Genomic DNA, 18,437 nt, shown 5'->3' on the forward strand with positions numbered 1-18,437 from the left:
GTCCCATCCTTTCAGGCTGTTGGCCTGAAGTAGGACTAAATAGATTTAAATAGTGGAGTAGGGTGGTTTTATTTATTAATATTTTTTATTTTATTTGTGAGTGTAGTGTTAGATGGTAGGGTATTTTTATTTTTTTAAACAATGTATAAGGGAGTTAAACTCCAGTCTAGTAGGTGGCGGTAATGCAAAGTTTATTGGATGCCAACCACAGTTAAACCTCATCGAAGAAGAAAATCACTTTCGTTGGCTAGTGGTAGACAACATTCTGCAGTGGTTCTATTTTTCTTGTTCTGTTTGGTGATATTGGCAGCTTAGTTTAACATAAATAAGCATAAATAATATATGAGAGTTGTACTGTACAGGGAAGCTGAAAGAGAACTAAGGTAGGCGACGTGTAGCCTTTGGACCCAGTCTCTCTAGCTGCTTTTAGCAACGCGGGTGTATTTACAATGCATACACTAGCTTTGAGCCCAATTGTATTGGGTTGCACAAAAACAGTGCGTAGGAAGCCAGTTAAATACAATTCAATTTCGACTTACTGTGCCAGGTCGGTTGGTCACTATGACGAGGAATATAAATAAATAAAAGTTATGCAAATGCATCATGTGGTCAAAAAATGAACAACTTGTGGGGGACTTTTATTTTGACATGGGGTAAGCAGAGAAGAAATGGGTCTATAACAGACCCACGTTTGGAAGGTCTCTAATTCCCTGTTTTTGTGCAACCCAATACAATTGGGCGGAGCAACGCTAGTGTATGTAAATACACCCCGTTGATAAAAGCAGCTACCCTCTTCCGAGTACTGATGTAAACAAACATGCAATTATCATTACAAGCATGGCAGTTGCGTTACTTACACCAAGGATCCTCTCAGAATCGAATGATGATTTGTAGCCTAGTTGTTGTATCCAGAGTCATATAGTGATCTAATACTGGTTGTGGTGAAATCAGTGGGTTTAATCCTTGGTCATGTCCATATTCTAAAACCCCTTTTATTTTGCTCAGTAAATGCATAGGTAGGGATCTCTTGCTTTCACCAATCCAGCATTTCCGATGGTGATGACTTATGAAGGAAAGAAGATGATGAGAGGAAAGTGCTAGTAGTGCATCGTTAATCTATTTCTTTATTTACTCGTTTGTTTATCCCAGACCTTGGATGTGGGGACTTGAATTAGCATATGGCTTGGGACTATAACCCTGCGTTTTGTCCTCCTAGACCCAGTAGAGTTCTTCAGACAGCGGAACCATGGCAGCTGTGGGGACATGGGGTTTCTCTCAGCCTTCCGTGGAGAGAATACGGTCCCTGATTACCGCTGGAGGACACGCCACAGATGCTGTAGAGGAGGCCATGGCAGGTTGGCATGAGTTGGCGTGGGTGACTCACCTACTACAGTTCCGCAGTGCAGCATGTCTTATGTCCATTGTGAAACTCTTGTATTTCTTCTAGAGGTTGAAGATGATCCAAAGACTGGGCTTCACATTGTGGGCAGGGGAGGATTCCCTAACAGTGGGGGAGTGTTGGAGTGTGATGCTGCCATCATGGAGGGCATCACTGGCAGGTTCGGGGCAGTCGCAGCGCTACGAGGGTGAGAGAACCACCTGCTAAAACCACTGCCATGGCATGGGGAAAGAGATGTCTGAGAAAATGAATAGTCATAAGGAAGCTCATTAATAAATGTACCGGTATGAAACTATGGTTTCCAGGGTTGGGGCTCCGGTGCGGGTGGCTCGTAGGGTGATGGACAGAAGCCCCCACAGTCTGCTTGTTGGGGAGGGAGCAGTAGCTTTTGCCCGGGAGCAGGGCTTTACTATAGAGCCTGATGACAACATGCTGAGTGCACACTCAGCCAAGGCTTACCAGGTACCAATACTCCCTGGAGGAAAATGGCATGGCTAACCATTTTAAATATAAATAACAGATATTGGAAAACTACAAATTATAACTCGTATTCATTCTTGCAGGAATTTCTGGAACAGAAGCAAAGTGTCAGTGGACATGACACACTTGGTGAGAACTGAAACTTTCTTTTTAAAAATGTTGATTTATCATGATCTTCCTGCTCATTGTAGAGCATTGAGTGACAGTAGAACACCTACTGTAAAAACTGAAAATGACTGACAAATGTGACTGATACTTGTGCATTAAATTGTTTGGTCCTCTAGGGGGAGTCCTAATCCATATAATCACATTAGTCTGGGTTGTATATTACATTATTTATGGATCTCTAACCTGACACCTACTGTTTTTAATCTGGAATCTCTTTACAATAGTCTCGATTCCCCCCATCTCCAAAATCAAAGTTTCTCATCTAAGTTAAATAACCCCACTTTCCCTTTTTTTTTTATTACTGACCATTCCTGCAAGACAAGTTGGTACAATACATCTGTGGAACAAGGTCTAAAAGTGCAGGTTACATATTTAGTATCAGGTCTAACCACTTCTTCCCTTTCTCAACAGGACTTATAGCGTTAGACAGCATGGGGAACATAACTGTTGGTGAGGAAGTTGGTGTCTTCTGTTTTTTCTCTTGCTCTTTCTTATTTATTATGTAAACGACATATTGCAAGCTCCAGTCGTTGAGTATTTCTTTTCAGAATCTAGAGATACTTCCACAGTAGCTACAGTATGAGGTTAGGTTGAAGTATTATGATTCAGCTGATTTTGCTCATGTCTTGTTTTTCAGGAGTTTCTACTTCAGGGGCCCCCTTCAAATCACCAGGGAGGGTGGGAGACTCGCCCCTACCTGGATGTGGCCTATACGCTGAACACATGGTAAGTTTACAGCTACCAAAATCAACTCAATCCATGAACTGTACACACTGATGAACTTCTTTCCCTCTGTGTTTTAGTAGCCTTTTCTGGATAATTGTGTTATGTGACATACTACACAATGAATCCATTTTACTGCATGTTTGTTAATCCTACAAAGATTGCAGGTTTATGTAAAGTTTTAATACACTATTGTTATGTTAATGTCTCGGTTTCAGTACACTTAAAGGGAATCTCATTCATAGCCAATTCACCACAGTTTAACATCCTTATGATCAATTTTTTTTAAAAACACTAGAGCAAGGGAAACGCATGTTGAATTGAAAGTGGTTTAAAATATTCCAACTGAAGTAACAGTCAGATTGCAGGTTCACACTAAGTGTAACAGGCACATTTTTTCTATGACTGTCATCTCTGTCATTGTATAACCCTGCTCACTTTTTTCAGGTGGGAGCAGCGGCAGGTATGTGAACTATTTGGATGATCTTTTCTTTGAATGCTCAAATATATTTTTTATTATATTTTCTAATGACTTCTCTTATCAGCCACAGGTGATGGTGATAAAATAATGTGTCATTGCCCAAGCTTCCACGCTGTTCAACTGATGAAACAGGTAGTGTTATGAGATTATCAAGTCATAAATCATTTTGCTCTGTCAACCTTATACTGAGTCAGGTGTAGGTTTGATGTGCCCTGTGGTTGAGATGTTTGAGCAGCCACACCGTCCCATGAAATCTAACTAGCCAGCTATAATTCACACAGCATTAGCCTGCCTGGAACTTTTGGCCACCTTTACCTCAACTGACTCTCTGTCTCTCCCCCAGGGGTTATCACCCAACAGGGCCTGTTACACTGTCCTGGATGACATCATCAGGAGGACTGCCCCAGACAAGTGCTTTGAGATTGGACTCATCGCCTTGAACATGAAGGTATCTTTTCTACTCTTAGTACTATATTATAGAGATACAGAGTAGTCATTGTTATATAAATAAATTAAGTTGCACAAAAACCAGATTGGGTCTTTGTCTCCTCGACTCCCTAACACTAGATTGAAACCTATCCTCTAGGGTGAAGTAGGGGCTGCCTCTTCAGTGGAGTTTCCCTACACATTCTGGATCCAGGGGAAGGACTATGTGGAAACAAGTACTCAGCTTCCAAATTCCACAGAAATGGAGGGCACAGAAAAATGTGACACATGTACAGTAAAATAAAGGGTGTGTCATTGTTATCAGTGATGTCTTGAATTGTATTGATAGTAATTGATAATAAAACTATTGTATGTTTACTATAAGGGTCTAATAGTGCTGTCTGAAATTATATTTTAAAGTAGGCCTACACACAGGTATGAAAATAATGTTATAATGGTATGTAGCATACTTATTTTCGCCAATCTGTGGAAAGGAAGTTTCTAGCTTTAGCCTACTTGTGAAATTGTGAACGCCTTTAACATGCACAGTTTATGGGCTAACTGACTCATACCTGTGCTGACAGGTCTGACAGGTGACCATCCTAGGCTGACATGATGTCACTCACACTAACTATGACTCAACATTTTAGGATGGAAGATCCTTATGAATGTAAACATTTAGCTGACCTTTGTCGATGTATGAGCTGATGTGGCTGGTCAATTTCATGAGGGAACTGGACTGTGCCTTCCGTTAGTTTTGCAATTGTATCCTCCATGTGGTCCTTGTCATTAATTTACTCATCCAACAGACCATCATACTGTACATTTTGAGAACCTATTGACAGAGGAACAATTTGTTTTTTGAGCACTCATTTTATGATTCATTTAATAACATATGATAGACTTGATTAATCTAGATGGGGTGCATGTAATTGATTTCCCCAGGCCAGAGTGATTCACGCCAAAATTATGCCACGTTTCACTAGTAATGACGTAAGCTTTGACTGCAAGCGCAAGGGGCAAACGAAACATCGACCAGCCTAGTTTCCTAGCTACATTGTCATTAGGGTAGTGTAGTCATATTCGGCACGGCAGAACATACTCAATATAAGACGAGCCTTTAGGAACAAACTACGATTTCTGAGAATCGCTGATCTTGCTCTAAGGCTTCTCAGTTCAGTGTTTGAGTTGCTATTTCCTGGTTGATACTAGCAGCCATTTTGGTTTCAAGACAACTAGCCTGGGTTTGGAGGAATACCTTGCCAGCTAGTTAGTTACTTTTTTTCTCCAAAGGAATTAGCTAGCTAACTATTTATTTATTTACATTTTTCAGAGCGAAAGGGAGTGCCGTTTTATAAGAAAAGGGGATTTACTGTGACGAGTCCAAGATGAATCCCGAATAGTAAGTACAGTAGCTAACTGAACGTTAGCTAACCTAGCTGTTCTGCTAGCTACACAGCTAACATTATCTGACCTGTTTGTGTTCTGTCCATTTAAAAAGTGCAAACTAGTTAGTTAGCTACCATTAGTCACTGTGTTGTTTGTTGAGGTCATGTTAACGTTTCACACAAGTTAATCAATGTCAATAAATGTGTTTACAGTCAGCTAGTTAACTTAGTTGCTAACTAGCACCGGCATAGTTATTCAAAATTAATTAGCTAGCGTTAACTGCTAGGGCAGAGTAGTTAAGTTTAGTTGGTAACGTAGTACTAACTAATGTAAGTTACTTAGCTAGTTACCTTTTTTATTATAGTAGGCTGGCAAAGCGCATGTCAATTAGCTACTGTACATGTCATTAGATATGTTGTGATTATCGCTAACGTTATCTAACTAGTTAACATTAGCCAGTCAAGTCAATATCCCAATGTGTAACGTTACATTACTGCAGCCTTTTGCGCACTTGTGGTCAATAATTAATGTTAGCTAGCTAGTTATATCTATAACGATTTCATCTGTGGCTATACTACACAGTGGTAACATAACTCATTGCTAGTTAGGCAATGTAGCTAGCTAGTACACTAGTTGATGCTAGTTAACTACATTGACAATAAACCAAATTTGTGAACTAAGCATTGTGATTGATTCTATAACGTTATATCCATGTTATTCTGTGAATTTGGCCCTCAAGTGGAAAGCAACTAAGCAATATGACAGGATAGGAGTCAGTGGCACCCACCCACTACATCCTGAGTCAGTCATGTGTAGGTCACATGCGATATGACATGCCTCTTTCAACACACTCATTGGGTTGTTGGGCAAGCCACGGGTTTGTCTACCATCCCTCTAAACATGTTGGCAATTACCGGAATCCTGTGGTTTAGACATATAGGTTGGTGTTTTATGATACATATTTAGTATGTATTTTAGCTCAGTTAAAAATCAATCTAATCTATTCAACAGTCCCATGGCATGGCTGTGAACATCTGATTTGAAATGTTCTTCAGAATCTATTCTGATTACACAAGATAGTGGATATGCTTTTGCATTGCAAGGGTAGCCATTTCCTTTTTTGACAGACACACTGGGCTGTTACCCCCATTTAGAGACGGCATAACATTTATTTGAGACAGGTTTAATGGGTTCACACTCAAAGATGTTGCATAAAGCTTACTTCGTTATTCAATGTTTATACATTTTTTTCTGCATCAAGGATAGCGTACAGACGTTTCGGCTTTACAGCCTTCAGTGTGTAGGTACAATTCTCTTTCAATCAAAAAGTATTTCTAAAGAACAACAGATGAGGAGCAGGTGCTTCTAATCAGGGTTGCCACTCATCTGCCAATCATTGGCTCCTCTGGTCTAACTGTATACAAATTTGTCACAAAAAGAAACAGAATTATAGGGTATGGGAGCGGGCACGAAGGGCAACTCACAAATCAACTGCCCCAGGTGTCTGCTCACCTAAATACATCACATCAATTCATGAGCCAGCCCACCGCGAAGGACATCAGGCAAAGCCGTTCATAAATATGTGGGGCCAACTCATAAACGATATGCAAAATCTGATAAGAACATTGTTCTTGTACAGTCTAAATGTGGCTTATAGGAACAAGGTGAAATCTAATTCTTAGTTTAAACCGTGTGGAAATACAGAATTTTATCGATATATCCAGCCCTTGCTAATGGGAGAGCGCGATGGTTCTCTTTTGATCAGTTATTTCTTTGAGACCTCAAGGGGTATATTATTCATAAGTTGTTATTGAACTTTTAAAGGCCCAGTGCAGTCCAAAATTGTATTTTCCTGTGTTATACATATCTACATTATGCAGTTGGAATAATACTGTGAAATGGATTACCTTTTAGTGTAAGAGCTGTTTGAAAAGAGTGGCTGAAATTTCAACCTGTTTGGTGGGATGGACTTTTGGCCTCCCATGGTGACATCACCATGCGGTAAATTAGTTAATAAAGCAATGAGAGAGAGTTCCAAACCTCTTTGCCAATAACAGCACATTTTTCCCCTCCCCACTCAGACCTATCTTAAACAGTCCTAGCTAAATTCTTGCTTGAGAAATTGACCTTTGCTAAGAAGCTATTTTTGACAATTTTTATTGAAAACAATCACGGTAACGTACTTATTTGTTACTCAGAAATGATTTGGTATTGAGATAACAGGGGTCGCAAAACGGGCATTCTATCAGCAGACGGCGCTCTTGACTGATGTGTAGCTACTTTCTCTGGTACTTTTCTCGGTGTAGCCTACTTTTATTCAATTAAAATTCAGATTAACTTCAAGCAAAACATTTAGGAAATGTAGCTGGCAGCATTCTTTCTATGATAAACATTAGAAATATGATGGCTATGCATCGTTTTTGCCGAAAAGACCTTGCTTTTTCATTGTACGCCCATTTACTTGTGTGGCTGCTAGCCAAATAGCGTTGCACATCTGATGAAAATGAAGCTATTTTCTGCTGAATGTGTTGCACTTACGTATTTTCTGTGAAGGAAATCTAGTTGTATGCCCCTTATCACTCTAGATCATCAAAATAAATAAATCATAACATTTTTGGACTCATTCAGTTTTTACCTAACGTTTAATTAAGTAGAATACTATTGGAAATGAATGTGAAAAGTTAATTTATATTCTTAAAACATAAGTTGAAAATAATGCTGTTGCTGCTTCCCATTGACTAATGTTATTTATTTATATATATATGTATATACACACACACTTATATTTGAAGTCAATAGAGCGAGGGCAAATGTTTGGGGTGTATGCGCTGTTTATACTAACACTATTCAAAGGCCACAAAGAATTTACTTTTTATATCACTGGTTAGAAGAGAATTTGCTGAAGACCTTCATCCAGAATATCGGATGGAAGTTTTGCGAGGCTGCCGAAACGGGGAAGGAAACAAATCAGTTGCTTTGTTATTCAACCTAAACAAATCACCACCCACTGTAGGATATCAACAGTGACTAGGGTTGGCTTCTTTTTGAGTGATAGTTTGACTCGCAGATCCATGTATTGGTGTGAGATCGGATACTTTTATACAGAGAGCGTCTTGAATTTTCCCTGCCATTTGAGTTTGAAACATCCTAAGACGGCCAGCGCATATGACAAAATCAACTGTACAAAACCACTGATATTGATCCATTTTAAGATGATTTTGTCATTGTTTTTAGTATAAGCTTGTATACTAACATCACTAATCTGAGGTAGAAAGGATGTGTAATTACCCTCAATTCGATGTAGTCAACGTGAGGTTGTGTAATGTAGTAACACATACTGTCCACGTACAGGAAATTGCCACGTCTTAAATGACCATGTTTTCATGACTTTGATGATATCATTTTGAAGCCCATTCAAAAACACTACGGGACTAGATTTATTAGGATCCCCGTTAGCCGACTCCAATGGCAACAGCCTGTCTTACTGAGGTCTGACACAACGAAAAAGACAAGACTTTACAATTTACATTTTATTTAATTAACATTTGTTTGCATCTATCAGTTACACATACATGTCAGTACAAACACACAACAAGTAGGCCACATGGGGAGAGGCGTTGTGTCGTGAGGCGTTGCTTTATTTGTTTTTTGAAACCAGATTTGCTGTTCACTTGCGTTATTTGAGATGGAAGGGAGTTCTATGCACTCATGGCTCAGTATAATGTACCAGGAAGTAGGCTGGACTTTCATAGGGTATTGTCCCCAGCCCTTAACATCTCCCTCAGCATCTTTTGCTGCACTAAAGTCCAAACTCAATATTAGGAAGGTGTTCGTAATGGTTGTACACTTAGTGTATAGTGAGCAATATGTTTGGAATATCAAATCGCAATACATATAATCGTGAGAATTGCAATAGATACCGTATCGGCACTTAAGTATCGGATAATATCGTCTCATCAGATCCCAGGAAATTCCCAGCCCTAGTGTGTTTTTTTGCAGAGCGCTTGCTTTCATTATCTTTTGCCTTGCTCTAGCCCATCTTTTGTCTGCCGGAGCTGAGCAGCTGATGTGGAAGTCGAATAATGGTGGGCGGTATCGTGTTTGGTGCATACAAAGTATCATCCAATCCCACTTAAAACGCTGACTGTGATAGTGGGGCGGACAGATTTTTGCTGTATGCTATTTCCCCCTCTTTCAAGACTAGTCAGCGGTACTACTAGCCTTTCACAGGGCCTGTCATTGTTGTCCTCAACCATCTGCTTAACGAAGACTGCATGACTGTAATTCATAACAATGGGCGAGGGGGGGAAAAGGACAGGGAGGCAGGAAACAGGGCTGCTTCTGAGTTTCTTAGCCTCGGTGCTGGGTCAGACTAGAGCGTCGCCCAGGTTCATCCGAGCCTGCCTGCCTTCCTTGGACTACTGGAGAGAGTGGAGGAGGGTCCGATCTGAAGTCCAGCTGAATTCCCTTCTACTGTGGAATGCTTAATCAGCTTACTGGAGTTTCCGTACCTTTGTGTGTAGCCTAGTTGTATGGCATATTGCGTAGCACATGCCCCTGTTAAATAAATACAGCATACCAAGTGGAGGGGGTTGAGAGAACTCTGTGTGTGCCTCAGTTAGAACTGAGCATGAGTGGACAATAGCTGTATAGTTTGCTAGAGGTTTGTCTTTTGCTGGTCTGACCTATTTTGATAGGCTATGCTGATAATGCTTCCCTAATACACACGGTTGGGAGTGGGACAGGATGTATGGACTGGTAATGCTCTGCATTTTGTTGTCTTCATGGGTCCATCCTACTGGGGTTTCAGCTCATATACAGTTGAAGTCGGAAGTTTACATACACTTAGGTTGGAGTCATTAAAACTCGTTTTTCAACCACTCCACAAATGTCTTGTTAACAAACTATAGTTTTGGCAAGTCGGTTAGGACATCTACTTTGTGCATGACACAAGTAATCTTTCCAACAATTGTTTACAGACAGATTATTTCACTTATAATTCACTGTATCACAATTCCACTGGAGCAGAAGTTTACATACACTAAGTTGACTGTGCCTTTAAACAGCTTGGAAAATTCCTGAAAATTATGTCATGGCTCAAGAAGCTTCTGATAGGCTAATTGACATAATTTGAGTCAATTGGAGGTGTACCTGTGGATGTATTTCAAGGCCTACCTTCAAACTCGGTGCCTCTTTGCTTGACATAATGAGAAAATAAAAAAAACATCAGCCAAGACCTCAGAAAAAAAATTGTAGACCTCCACAAGTCTGGTTAATCCTTGGGAGCAATTTCCAAATGCCTGAAGGTACCACGTTCATCTGTACAAACAATAGTACGCAAGTATAAACACCGTGGGACCACGCAGCCGTCATACTGCTCAGGAAGGAGACGCGTTCTGTCTAATAGAGATGAACATATGTTGGTGCGAAAAGTGCAAATCAATCCCAGAAAAACAGCAAAGGAACTTGTGAAGATGCTGGAGGAAACAGGTACAAAAGTATCTATATCCACAGTAAAACAAGTTCTATATCGACTTAACCTGAAAGGCCGCTCCGCAAGGAAGAAGCCACTGCTCCAAAACCACCATTAAAAAAGCCAGATTACGGTTTGCAACTGCACATGTGGACAAAGATCGTACTTTTTGGAGAAATGTCCTCTGGTCTGAAGAAACAAATGGAACTGTTTGGCCATAATGACCATTGTTATATTTGGAGGAAAAAGGGGGAGACTTGCAAGCCGAAGAACACCATCCCAACCGTGAAGCATGGGGATGCATCATGCTGTGGGGGTGCTTTGCTGCAGGATGGACTGGTGCACTTCACATAATGGATTGCTTCATGAGGAAGGAAAACTATGTGGATATATTGAAGTAACATCTCAAGACATCAGTCAGGCAGTTAAAGCTTGGTCGCAAATGGGTCTTCCAAATGGCAAATGACCCCAAGCATACTTCCAAAGTTGTGGCAAAATGGCTTAAGGACAACAAAGTCAAGGTACTGGAGTGGCCATCACAAAGCCCTGACCTCAATCCTATAGAAAGTTTGTGGGCAGAACTGAAAAGGCGTGTGTGAACAAGGAGGCCTACAAACCTGACTCGGTTACACCAGCTCTGTCAGGAGGAATGGGCCAAAATTCACCCAACTTAATGTGGGAAGCTTGTAGAAGGCTACCCGACACATTTGACCCAAGTTAAACAATGGTAACCAAGTTAGGCAATGCTACCAAATACTAATTGAGTGTATGTAAACTTCTGATCCACTGGGAATGTGATGAAAGAAATAAAAGCTGAAATATATAATTCTCTCTACTAATTATTCTGACATTTTACATTCATAACTAAGAACAGATATAGCTCTTGGTTCACTCCAGACCTGACTGCCCTCAACCAGCACAAAAACATCCTGTGGCACACTGCACTAGCATCGAATAGTCCCCGCGATATGCAACTTTTCAGGGAAGTCAGGAACCAATACACGCAGTCAGTCAGGGAAAAAAAGTTTTGGGACACTGTAAAGTCCATGGAGAATAAGAGCACCTCCTCCCCACTGCACTTAGGCTAGGAAACACTGTTACCACTGATAAATCCACGATAATCGAGAATTTCAATATGCATTTCTCTACGGCTGGCCATGCTTTCCTCCTGGCTACCCCAACCAACAGCTCCACCCTTCGCAGCTATTTGTCCAAGTCTCCCCAGCTTCTCCTTCACCCAAATCCAGATAACAGATGTTCTGAAAGAGCTGCAAAACCTGAACCCGTACAAATCAGCTGGGCTAGACAATCTGGACCCTCTGTTTCTAAAATTATCCGCCGCCATTGTTGCATCCCCTATTACCAGTCTGTTCAACCTCTTTTTCGTATCGTCCAAGATCCCTAAAGATTGGAAAGCTGCCACGGTCATCCCCCTCTTCAAAGGGGGTGACACTCTAGACCCAAAATGTTAGACTTATATCCATCCTGCCCTGCCTTTTTCTAAAGTCTTCGAAAGCCAAGTTAATAAACAGATCACTGACCATTTTGAATCCCACCGTACCTTCTCCGCTGTGCAATCCGGTTTCCGAGCTGGTCACGGGTGCACCTTAGCCACGCTCAAGGTATTAAACGATATCATAACTGCCATCGATTTAAAAAATAAATAAAAACATACTGTGCAGCCATCTTCATCGACCTGGCCAAGGCTTTCGACTCTGTCAATCACCGTATTCTTATCGGCAGACTCAACAGCCTTGTTTTCTCTAATGACTGCCTCGCCTGGTTCACCAACTACTTCTGAGTTCAGTGTGTCAAATCGGAGGGCCTGTTTTCTGGACCTCTGGCAGTCTATGGGGGAACCACAGGGTTCAATTCTCGGGCCAACTCTTTTCTCTGTATATATCAATGATGTTGCTCTTTCTGCGGGTGATTCCCTGATCCAGCTCTACGCAGACGACACCATTCTGTATACAACTGGCCCTTCTTTGGACACTGTGCTAACAAACCTCCAAATCACTACTCTGGACGGTTCTGACTGATATGTGGACAACTACAAATACCTAGGTGTCTGGTTAGACTGTAATCTCTCCTTCCAGACTCGTATTAAACATCTCCAATCCAAAATTAAATGTAGAATCGGCTTCCTATTTCGCAACAAAGCCTCCTTCACTCACACCGCCAAACATACCCTCGTAAAACTGACTATCCTACCGATCCTCGACTTCGGCGATGTCATTTACAAAATAGCCTCCAACACTCTACTCAGCAAACTCGATGCAGTCTATCACAGTGCTAACCATTTTGTCACCCCATATACCACCCACCACTGCGACCTGTATGCTCTCGTCGGCTGGCCCTCGCTACATATTCGTTGCCAGACCCACTGGCTCCAGGTCATCTATAAGTCTTTGCTAGGTAAAGCCCTGCCTTATCTCAGCTCACTGGTCACGATAACAACACCCACCCGTAGCACGCGCTCCAGCAGGTATATCTCACTGGTCATCCCCTAAGCCAACACCTCCTTTGGCTGACTTTCCTTCCAGTTCTCTGCTGCCAATGACCGGAATAAATTGCAAAAATCGCTGAAGTTGGAGACTTATCTCCCTCACTAACTTTAAACATCAGCTATCTGAGCAGCTAATCGATCGCTGCAGCTGTACACAGCCCATCTGTAAATAGCCCATCCAATCTACCTTCCTCGTCCCCATATTGTTTTTATTTGCTCTTTTGCACACCAGTATTTCTACTTGCACATCTATCACTCTATTGTTAATTTGCTAAATTGTCATTACTTCGCTACTATGGCCTATTTATTGCCTTACCACCTCACGCCATTTGCACACACTGTATATAGACTTTCTTTCTATTGTGTTATTGACTGTACGTTTGTTTATTCCATGTGTAACTCTGTGTTTGTCGTACTGCTTTGCTTTATCTTGGGCAGGTCGCAGTTGTAAATGAGAACTTGTTCTCAACTGGCCTACCTGGTTAAATAAAGGTGAAGTAAAAAATAAAGTGGTGATCCTAACTGACCTAAGACGGGGAATTTTTACTTGGATTAAATGTCAGGAATTGTGAAACTGAGTTTAAATGTATTCTGCTAAGGTGTATGTAAACGTCCGACTTCAACTGTAAATGAGCATAGCCTGAATTGGTGTATTTTAGCAAGCATCAGTGGGCCAAGGAATGGTGTTTTAGTGTTTTACCGATCGTTTCAAGATCAGTTTTTGGCAAGCTCATAAGCGGTTGTTACGCTGTGAAAGCCAGTGTGATAAGATGTCCAATTTTTGAATCTAAGAACATCATCATCAAGGCTACAACTGTCTGTCACACATTGATATTGGTGAGCATCACCAGAGCTCACAGCCCCATGTCAACCCAGTCTTAAGTTCACACCTCAGCCCACACCTCTTCCTCCTCACTGTGAGTTGCTGCACAGGTACCCCTGCCTTGTTCCACCCAGTGTGCATGTCCCTACGTGTCTGACTGTTTCTGTTGTGTGCGTTTTTTATGTAGGCTATTTTTGTGCAAGTGTTTGTCTGCGTGTTGTGTGGTGTGTCTCACCGGATCAAGGTTAGCAGCACTCTGAAACCTGAGCTGATGAACTACAGAGAGCTTTGGCAAATTCAACAGCAGCTCTGTTTGTAACAAATCATTGAACACGCATCAGACTGATATGACATGAGCTCAGTTAAAGAAGGCTTCTTAGTGAAGTTGAGCATAGGCCTACTGAGTTCCTACTGTGTTCCAGTTAACATACTATGCTGTCGGCAGTCAGTGCAGTCTTCATCCTTTTTTTTAAATGCCATTGTTTAGTGTGTATCACATGAGCACTGAAACGTTGAGCTCCTCCACTGGTATTTAGTTTTGCTGATCGTGCACAGATCTGTATGGTCATAGCAGCGTGAGGTTTCATTTCCCTGCCAAACCCGATGTTTCACTGTCTGCTGAAATTGCAGACAATAGACATCCTTTGAAATCTCTTCTTTTCTGTACCAAAAGGCTATGCAGGATTGCATCTCTTTGTGTTTGGACTCAGGCTTGATTAGCCTGGTTTCAACTTGGGTGTGATTGTCTATAAAGGGGTCAGCGTGAAAGGCGTTAGGCAAGCATTATAACACATCAGACTCATTCTCTCTGTTGATTGTATGGTGGTGTGACCAAAGTAGTTCCGCTGAGAGTTAACCCAACACAGTATCTTGCCCAAGGCACTGAAAGCAATATAACCGCAATGGCGTCTTTTGAATTGTCCGATGCAACACCACAATGAAATCTCTCCTTGAGAGACGGTGAAGCGAGAAGAAACTGTTCTGTCTGAGGAAGCCATCAGCGCTAATGCTGTCGACAGAGTTTAGAGGCAAGCTTCCAATGGTTTCTGACAAGGCTAGCGTTTTTTAATTTTTTTATAGCTACTTTTGTTGAAACCGTGTGGGGAAACCTGGAATCCTGTGGTTTTAAAACATCTCTCTACTCTCCACAGTGACTATTTATTCAAGCTGCTCCTGATCGGTGACTCTGGCGTCGGAAAGTCTTGTCTTCTACTCCGATTTGCAGTAAGTGTCCTGTTAATCCGTCCATGTCCCGTAGTGTCTCATAGCCATTCATAAGGTGCTCGTAGTCACTCATTAGTTGTTCAAAGGCTGACCTAGTCATATTAATAATTGTAGTCCTCTTAATAATAATAATGTAATATTGGACTAAATTCAGAAGGTAAGAACTGGATGCCCTGTAATGTGAAAAGGTCAAATCGATCACAGAATAGTATTTATATTACAGTATTAATACTCCTTTATGTTAAATCAACATTCTCTGGTTTACTCTCCTATTGCGGCGAATGATCCTACATTTTGATTCCTTTTTTTCTCTAGACCAAGAATGTATAAAAGGTTAAGGATTTGTACTTTGAGCAGGACATCTGCATGTTCCCACACCGACTCCTCCCCTTTCCTTTCTCCCCAGGATGACACATACACAGAAAGCTACATTAGCACAATCGGAGTGGACTTCAAAATACGAACTATAGAATTAGACGGAAAGACTATTAAACTTCAAATCGTAAGTGCTTCCCCCCGACCACATCTCTATTGTCCTCTACTGTGTAAAGGGGAAGCTCCACGTTATACTAACAAGTATGTATTTCAGCATCTGGCCACATTTGGACCAAAAAAATGCCATTGTAGGAATTTTAGAAACTAACTCTAGACTGTTCACCAAATATCCAAAGGCAGAGGCCTATATTATTAAGACTATCACGGTTGACTACAAAATTGTGAATTATCAGTTAGAAATACCCTTCTCTCATTTGTGTGTTTTGGTCTTATTTGTCACAGTTGAATGTGCTATGAAGCAGCATCTATTTGGCAGAGGGGTGTGTGTGTGTGTGTGTGAGTGTTTGGCCTTCCCGCATTTGTGACGGTGACTGAGCGTCTCTGCTGTGTGTTGACACTGACAGTGGGACACGGCAGGACAGGAGAGGTTTCGCACAATCACATCCAGCTACTATAGGGGAGCCCACGGCATCATCGTAGTCTATGACGTCACAGACCAGGTCAGTCTGCCTCTTTAGCACAGCACATCTTTACCTTTTCACTGTGTTTGGGTTTTCTAGATTATTTTCCACTATTAGTTGTTTTTAATTGAAATTCCGGAGTGCAGGTTAACTAGTATTTTGAAAGACTAAGGCCTAGATTCAATCAGAGCAAGCATTAACCGGTGATCGCCGAAAACCGCATAGCTGATGTTTTCGCGGTGTCAAAGGTGTAGCTGCGTTGGCGCTGTCGAATCGGTGAGCAGCTGCTCTTGATCATTGTCCCGAAGCCACATCTGTCCCACTCACGTTAGAAGTTCAGAACGAGAAAGTGTAGGTTATAGAGAAATAATGATGCTCAAATAGAAAATCACTAAACAAAATAATGAGGATTTCTGTCAGCCAAATCGAGGTCTTGATTACATCACACGTTCAATTGTTTGAATTTGTAAACATGGCTGCATGGGGTTTCTCGTAATGCGACTCTATGCAGCCAATGGCAACGTCTGCTTTAGGTTTAATGCCAGGTGCTGCTTGTGGATTTGAAAGCTCTTAACGCATTTCCACCTCTGACACCGCCAACACAACCACTATGCGGATGTCGGCTAAAGTGGATCTGATTGAATAGAGCCCTTTACAAATATCTTGCCTACCCTGACATGCTGGTTTTGATTCTCTTTCTTCTTCTAGGAGTCCTTCAATAATGTCAAGCAGTGGCTACAGGAAATCGACCGTTACGCCAGTGAAAACGTCAACAAGCTATTGGTAGGGAACAAGTGTGACCTGACAACAAAGAAAGTGGTGGATTACACAACAGCAAAGGTAAGGGCTTCCATCAAAGTCAATGGGTTATCAGATGGTGCAGGAGTAATGCATTTATCTATTTGAAAAAATTGTCTACAGCTGTGGTTTCCAAACTTTCAAATTTGATATTTTGTTGAGGCCCCCAAACAAAGCAAATGTTTCTGGACACAATCGGATCTTTGTCTGCAACCCAGTAGTAAAATAGTAACAGTAATAGTGTACAGTACTGTCACGAATGCAGCAGCTCCTCTAACCCAGTCTCTCCATTCCTTTCTTTGCAGGAGTTTGCAGACTCCCTGGGCATCCCGTTCTTGGAAACGAGTGCCAAGAACGCCACCAATGTGGAGCAGGCCTTCATGACCATGGCTGCTGAGATAAAGAAGAGGATGGGCCCTGGGGCTACGACCGGAGGCAACGAGAGGTCCAATGTCAAGATCGACAGTACGCCTGTCAAACCTGCCTCGGGGGGCTGCTGCTGAGAGGGAGAACCCCACCAACACCTCTACCCTCACCTCAACCACCCCCCTCCACCTGGCCCCATTCTCCACCATGCCTCACCCACCCAGCTTAACAGTAACTGAGCGAGAGTGTGAGAGCGAAAACAAAATTAAGTTGCCTGAATTTGTACTGTAGCCGTACTACCAACAAAAACGTATGGTTATCACCCTCCCTTTATGCCCTGGTAGTTGATGATTAGTAGTACTTTCCAGGCTATCTGTTAGCAGTCAGCCACTCACTGGACCTCCCCTGGCCCCCTCCTGGATTGGCTTTACCCCCCACCCTTACCCGAACCTCATCAGAAACAATGGATTTTGTTTGAGCCCCCACCCCCATCTGTGTGAAGGTTAATGAGAATGTATGCGTGTCTATCTCACTGCATTCCTACTGCAGGGTTGGTCTGTAGTCAAATTCAATGTTTTCTTCTTCTGTCCCCCTCTTTTCTTCTCGGTTATTTTTCTGTTTGTATCAGTGTAGATCTCTGTCCCCTTTCGAAGGCGTTTATTCGCCAATATGCGGTCAGCCAACTGCACAACAGTGTCTCACTGTCTCGCAAAAAAGTCTAGTGACAAATATGTACATATACATGGTGTGTGTGTGTGTGTGTGTGTATATATGTAAGATCTGATTTGCTCGTTCTGTAGACTTCAGTACATTATCGGAGTAGTCTTGACTTAATCTCTGCATTAAATTTGTCTCAACATGTCACATTTAAACTGAAAAATAAATAAATGTTGTACTTCCAGACTGTATGATATGGAAAGATCTGTCTGCGATTCTTGGTGGGTATGTAGGAACATTTTGTTTTTAATAATTTATTCTACATTTATATGGCAAATATATTGTACCAGTAACTTAGACTGTATGCAAATTAGCCATTACCTGTGGAATATATCAGTACAGAATTGCATATATAAAACACTATGTTCTTTTTTCATAATAAAGGCAACTGAATACAGTTTTAAAAGAGCTCAACCATTTCTCTAGCACTGTTTACCTAGTTTGATGTGTTTGCTATATGGATAGGTGTGTCTAGCTAGATTTGTGCTATAGCACAGTGGTCTGTTGT

General features: G+C 41.6%; 2 protein-coding genes across 2 annotated transcripts; both read left to right on the forward strand.

The window, feature by feature from the left end:
* The first annotated feature begins 222 nt into the window (after positions 1 to 222).
* Positions 223 to 3,981, forward strand: zgc:153169 (N(4)-(beta-N-acetylglucosaminyl)-L-asparaginase). The gene is made up of 11 exons (XM_045720431.2): positions 223 to 383; positions 1,217 to 1,355; positions 1,448 to 1,586; positions 1,705 to 1,861; positions 1,963 to 2,008; positions 2,459 to 2,497; positions 2,685 to 2,773; positions 3,218 to 3,233; positions 3,316 to 3,383; positions 3,595 to 3,699; positions 3,838 to 3,981. The coding sequence occupies exons 2-11, from the start codon at positions 1,247 to 1,249 to the stop codon at positions 3,979 to 3,981; spliced, it is 912 nt and encodes a 303-aa protein (XP_045576387.1). The 5' UTR covers positions 223 to 383; positions 1,217 to 1,246.
* Positions 3,982 to 4,789: 808 nt separating this feature from the next.
* On the forward strand, positions 4,790 to 18,338 carry LOC145850185 (ras-related protein ORAB-1). Its single transcript, XM_045720453.2, has 6 exons — positions 4,790 to 5,079; positions 15,020 to 15,092; positions 15,499 to 15,594; positions 15,992 to 16,087; positions 16,757 to 16,888; positions 17,152 to 18,338. Exons 1-6 carry the CDS (start codon positions 5,066 to 5,068, stop codon positions 17,347 to 17,349), a joined length of 609 nt encoding a protein of 202 aa, XP_045576409.1. The 5' UTR covers positions 4,790 to 5,065; the 3' UTR covers positions 17,350 to 18,338.
* The last annotated feature ends 99 nt before the right edge of the window (positions 18,339 to 18,437 follow it).

Source organism: Salmo salar, chromosome 01 (genome assembly GCF_965601325.2).
Source record: "Salmo salar chromosome 01, fSalSal1, whole genome shotgun sequence".
In the NCBI taxonomy this organism is placed as follows: Eukaryota; Metazoa; Chordata; class Actinopteri; order Salmoniformes; family Salmonidae; genus Salmo; species Salmo salar.

What these genes read in the sequence shown, in the direction of transcription:
- zgc:153169 (XM_045720431.2), top strand. Translation starts at nt 1,247, where the DNA reads ATGGCAGCTGTGGGGACATGGGGTTTCTCTCAGCCTTCCGTGGAGAGA. An exon ending in TGTAGAGGAGGCCATGGCAG is followed by an intron (nt 1,356 to 1,447) that starts GTTGGCATGAGT and finishes TATTTCTTCTAG; the next exon opens with AGGTTGAAGATGATCCAAAG. An exon ending in ACTCAGCCAAGGCTTACCAG is followed by an intron (nt 1,862 to 1,962) that starts GTACCAATACTC and finishes TCATTCTTGCAG; the next exon opens with GAATTTCTGGAACAGAAGCA.
- LOC145850185 (XM_045720453.2), top strand. An exon ending in GTCTTCTACTCCGATTTGCA is followed by an intron (nt 15,093 to 15,498) that starts GTAAGTGTCCTG and finishes CTTTCTCCCCAG; the next exon opens with GATGACACATACACAGAAAG. An exon ending in TGGATTACACAACAGCAAAG is followed by an intron (nt 16,889 to 17,151) that starts GTAAGGGCTTCC and finishes CTTTCTTTGCAG; the next exon opens with GAGTTTGCAGACTCCCTGGG.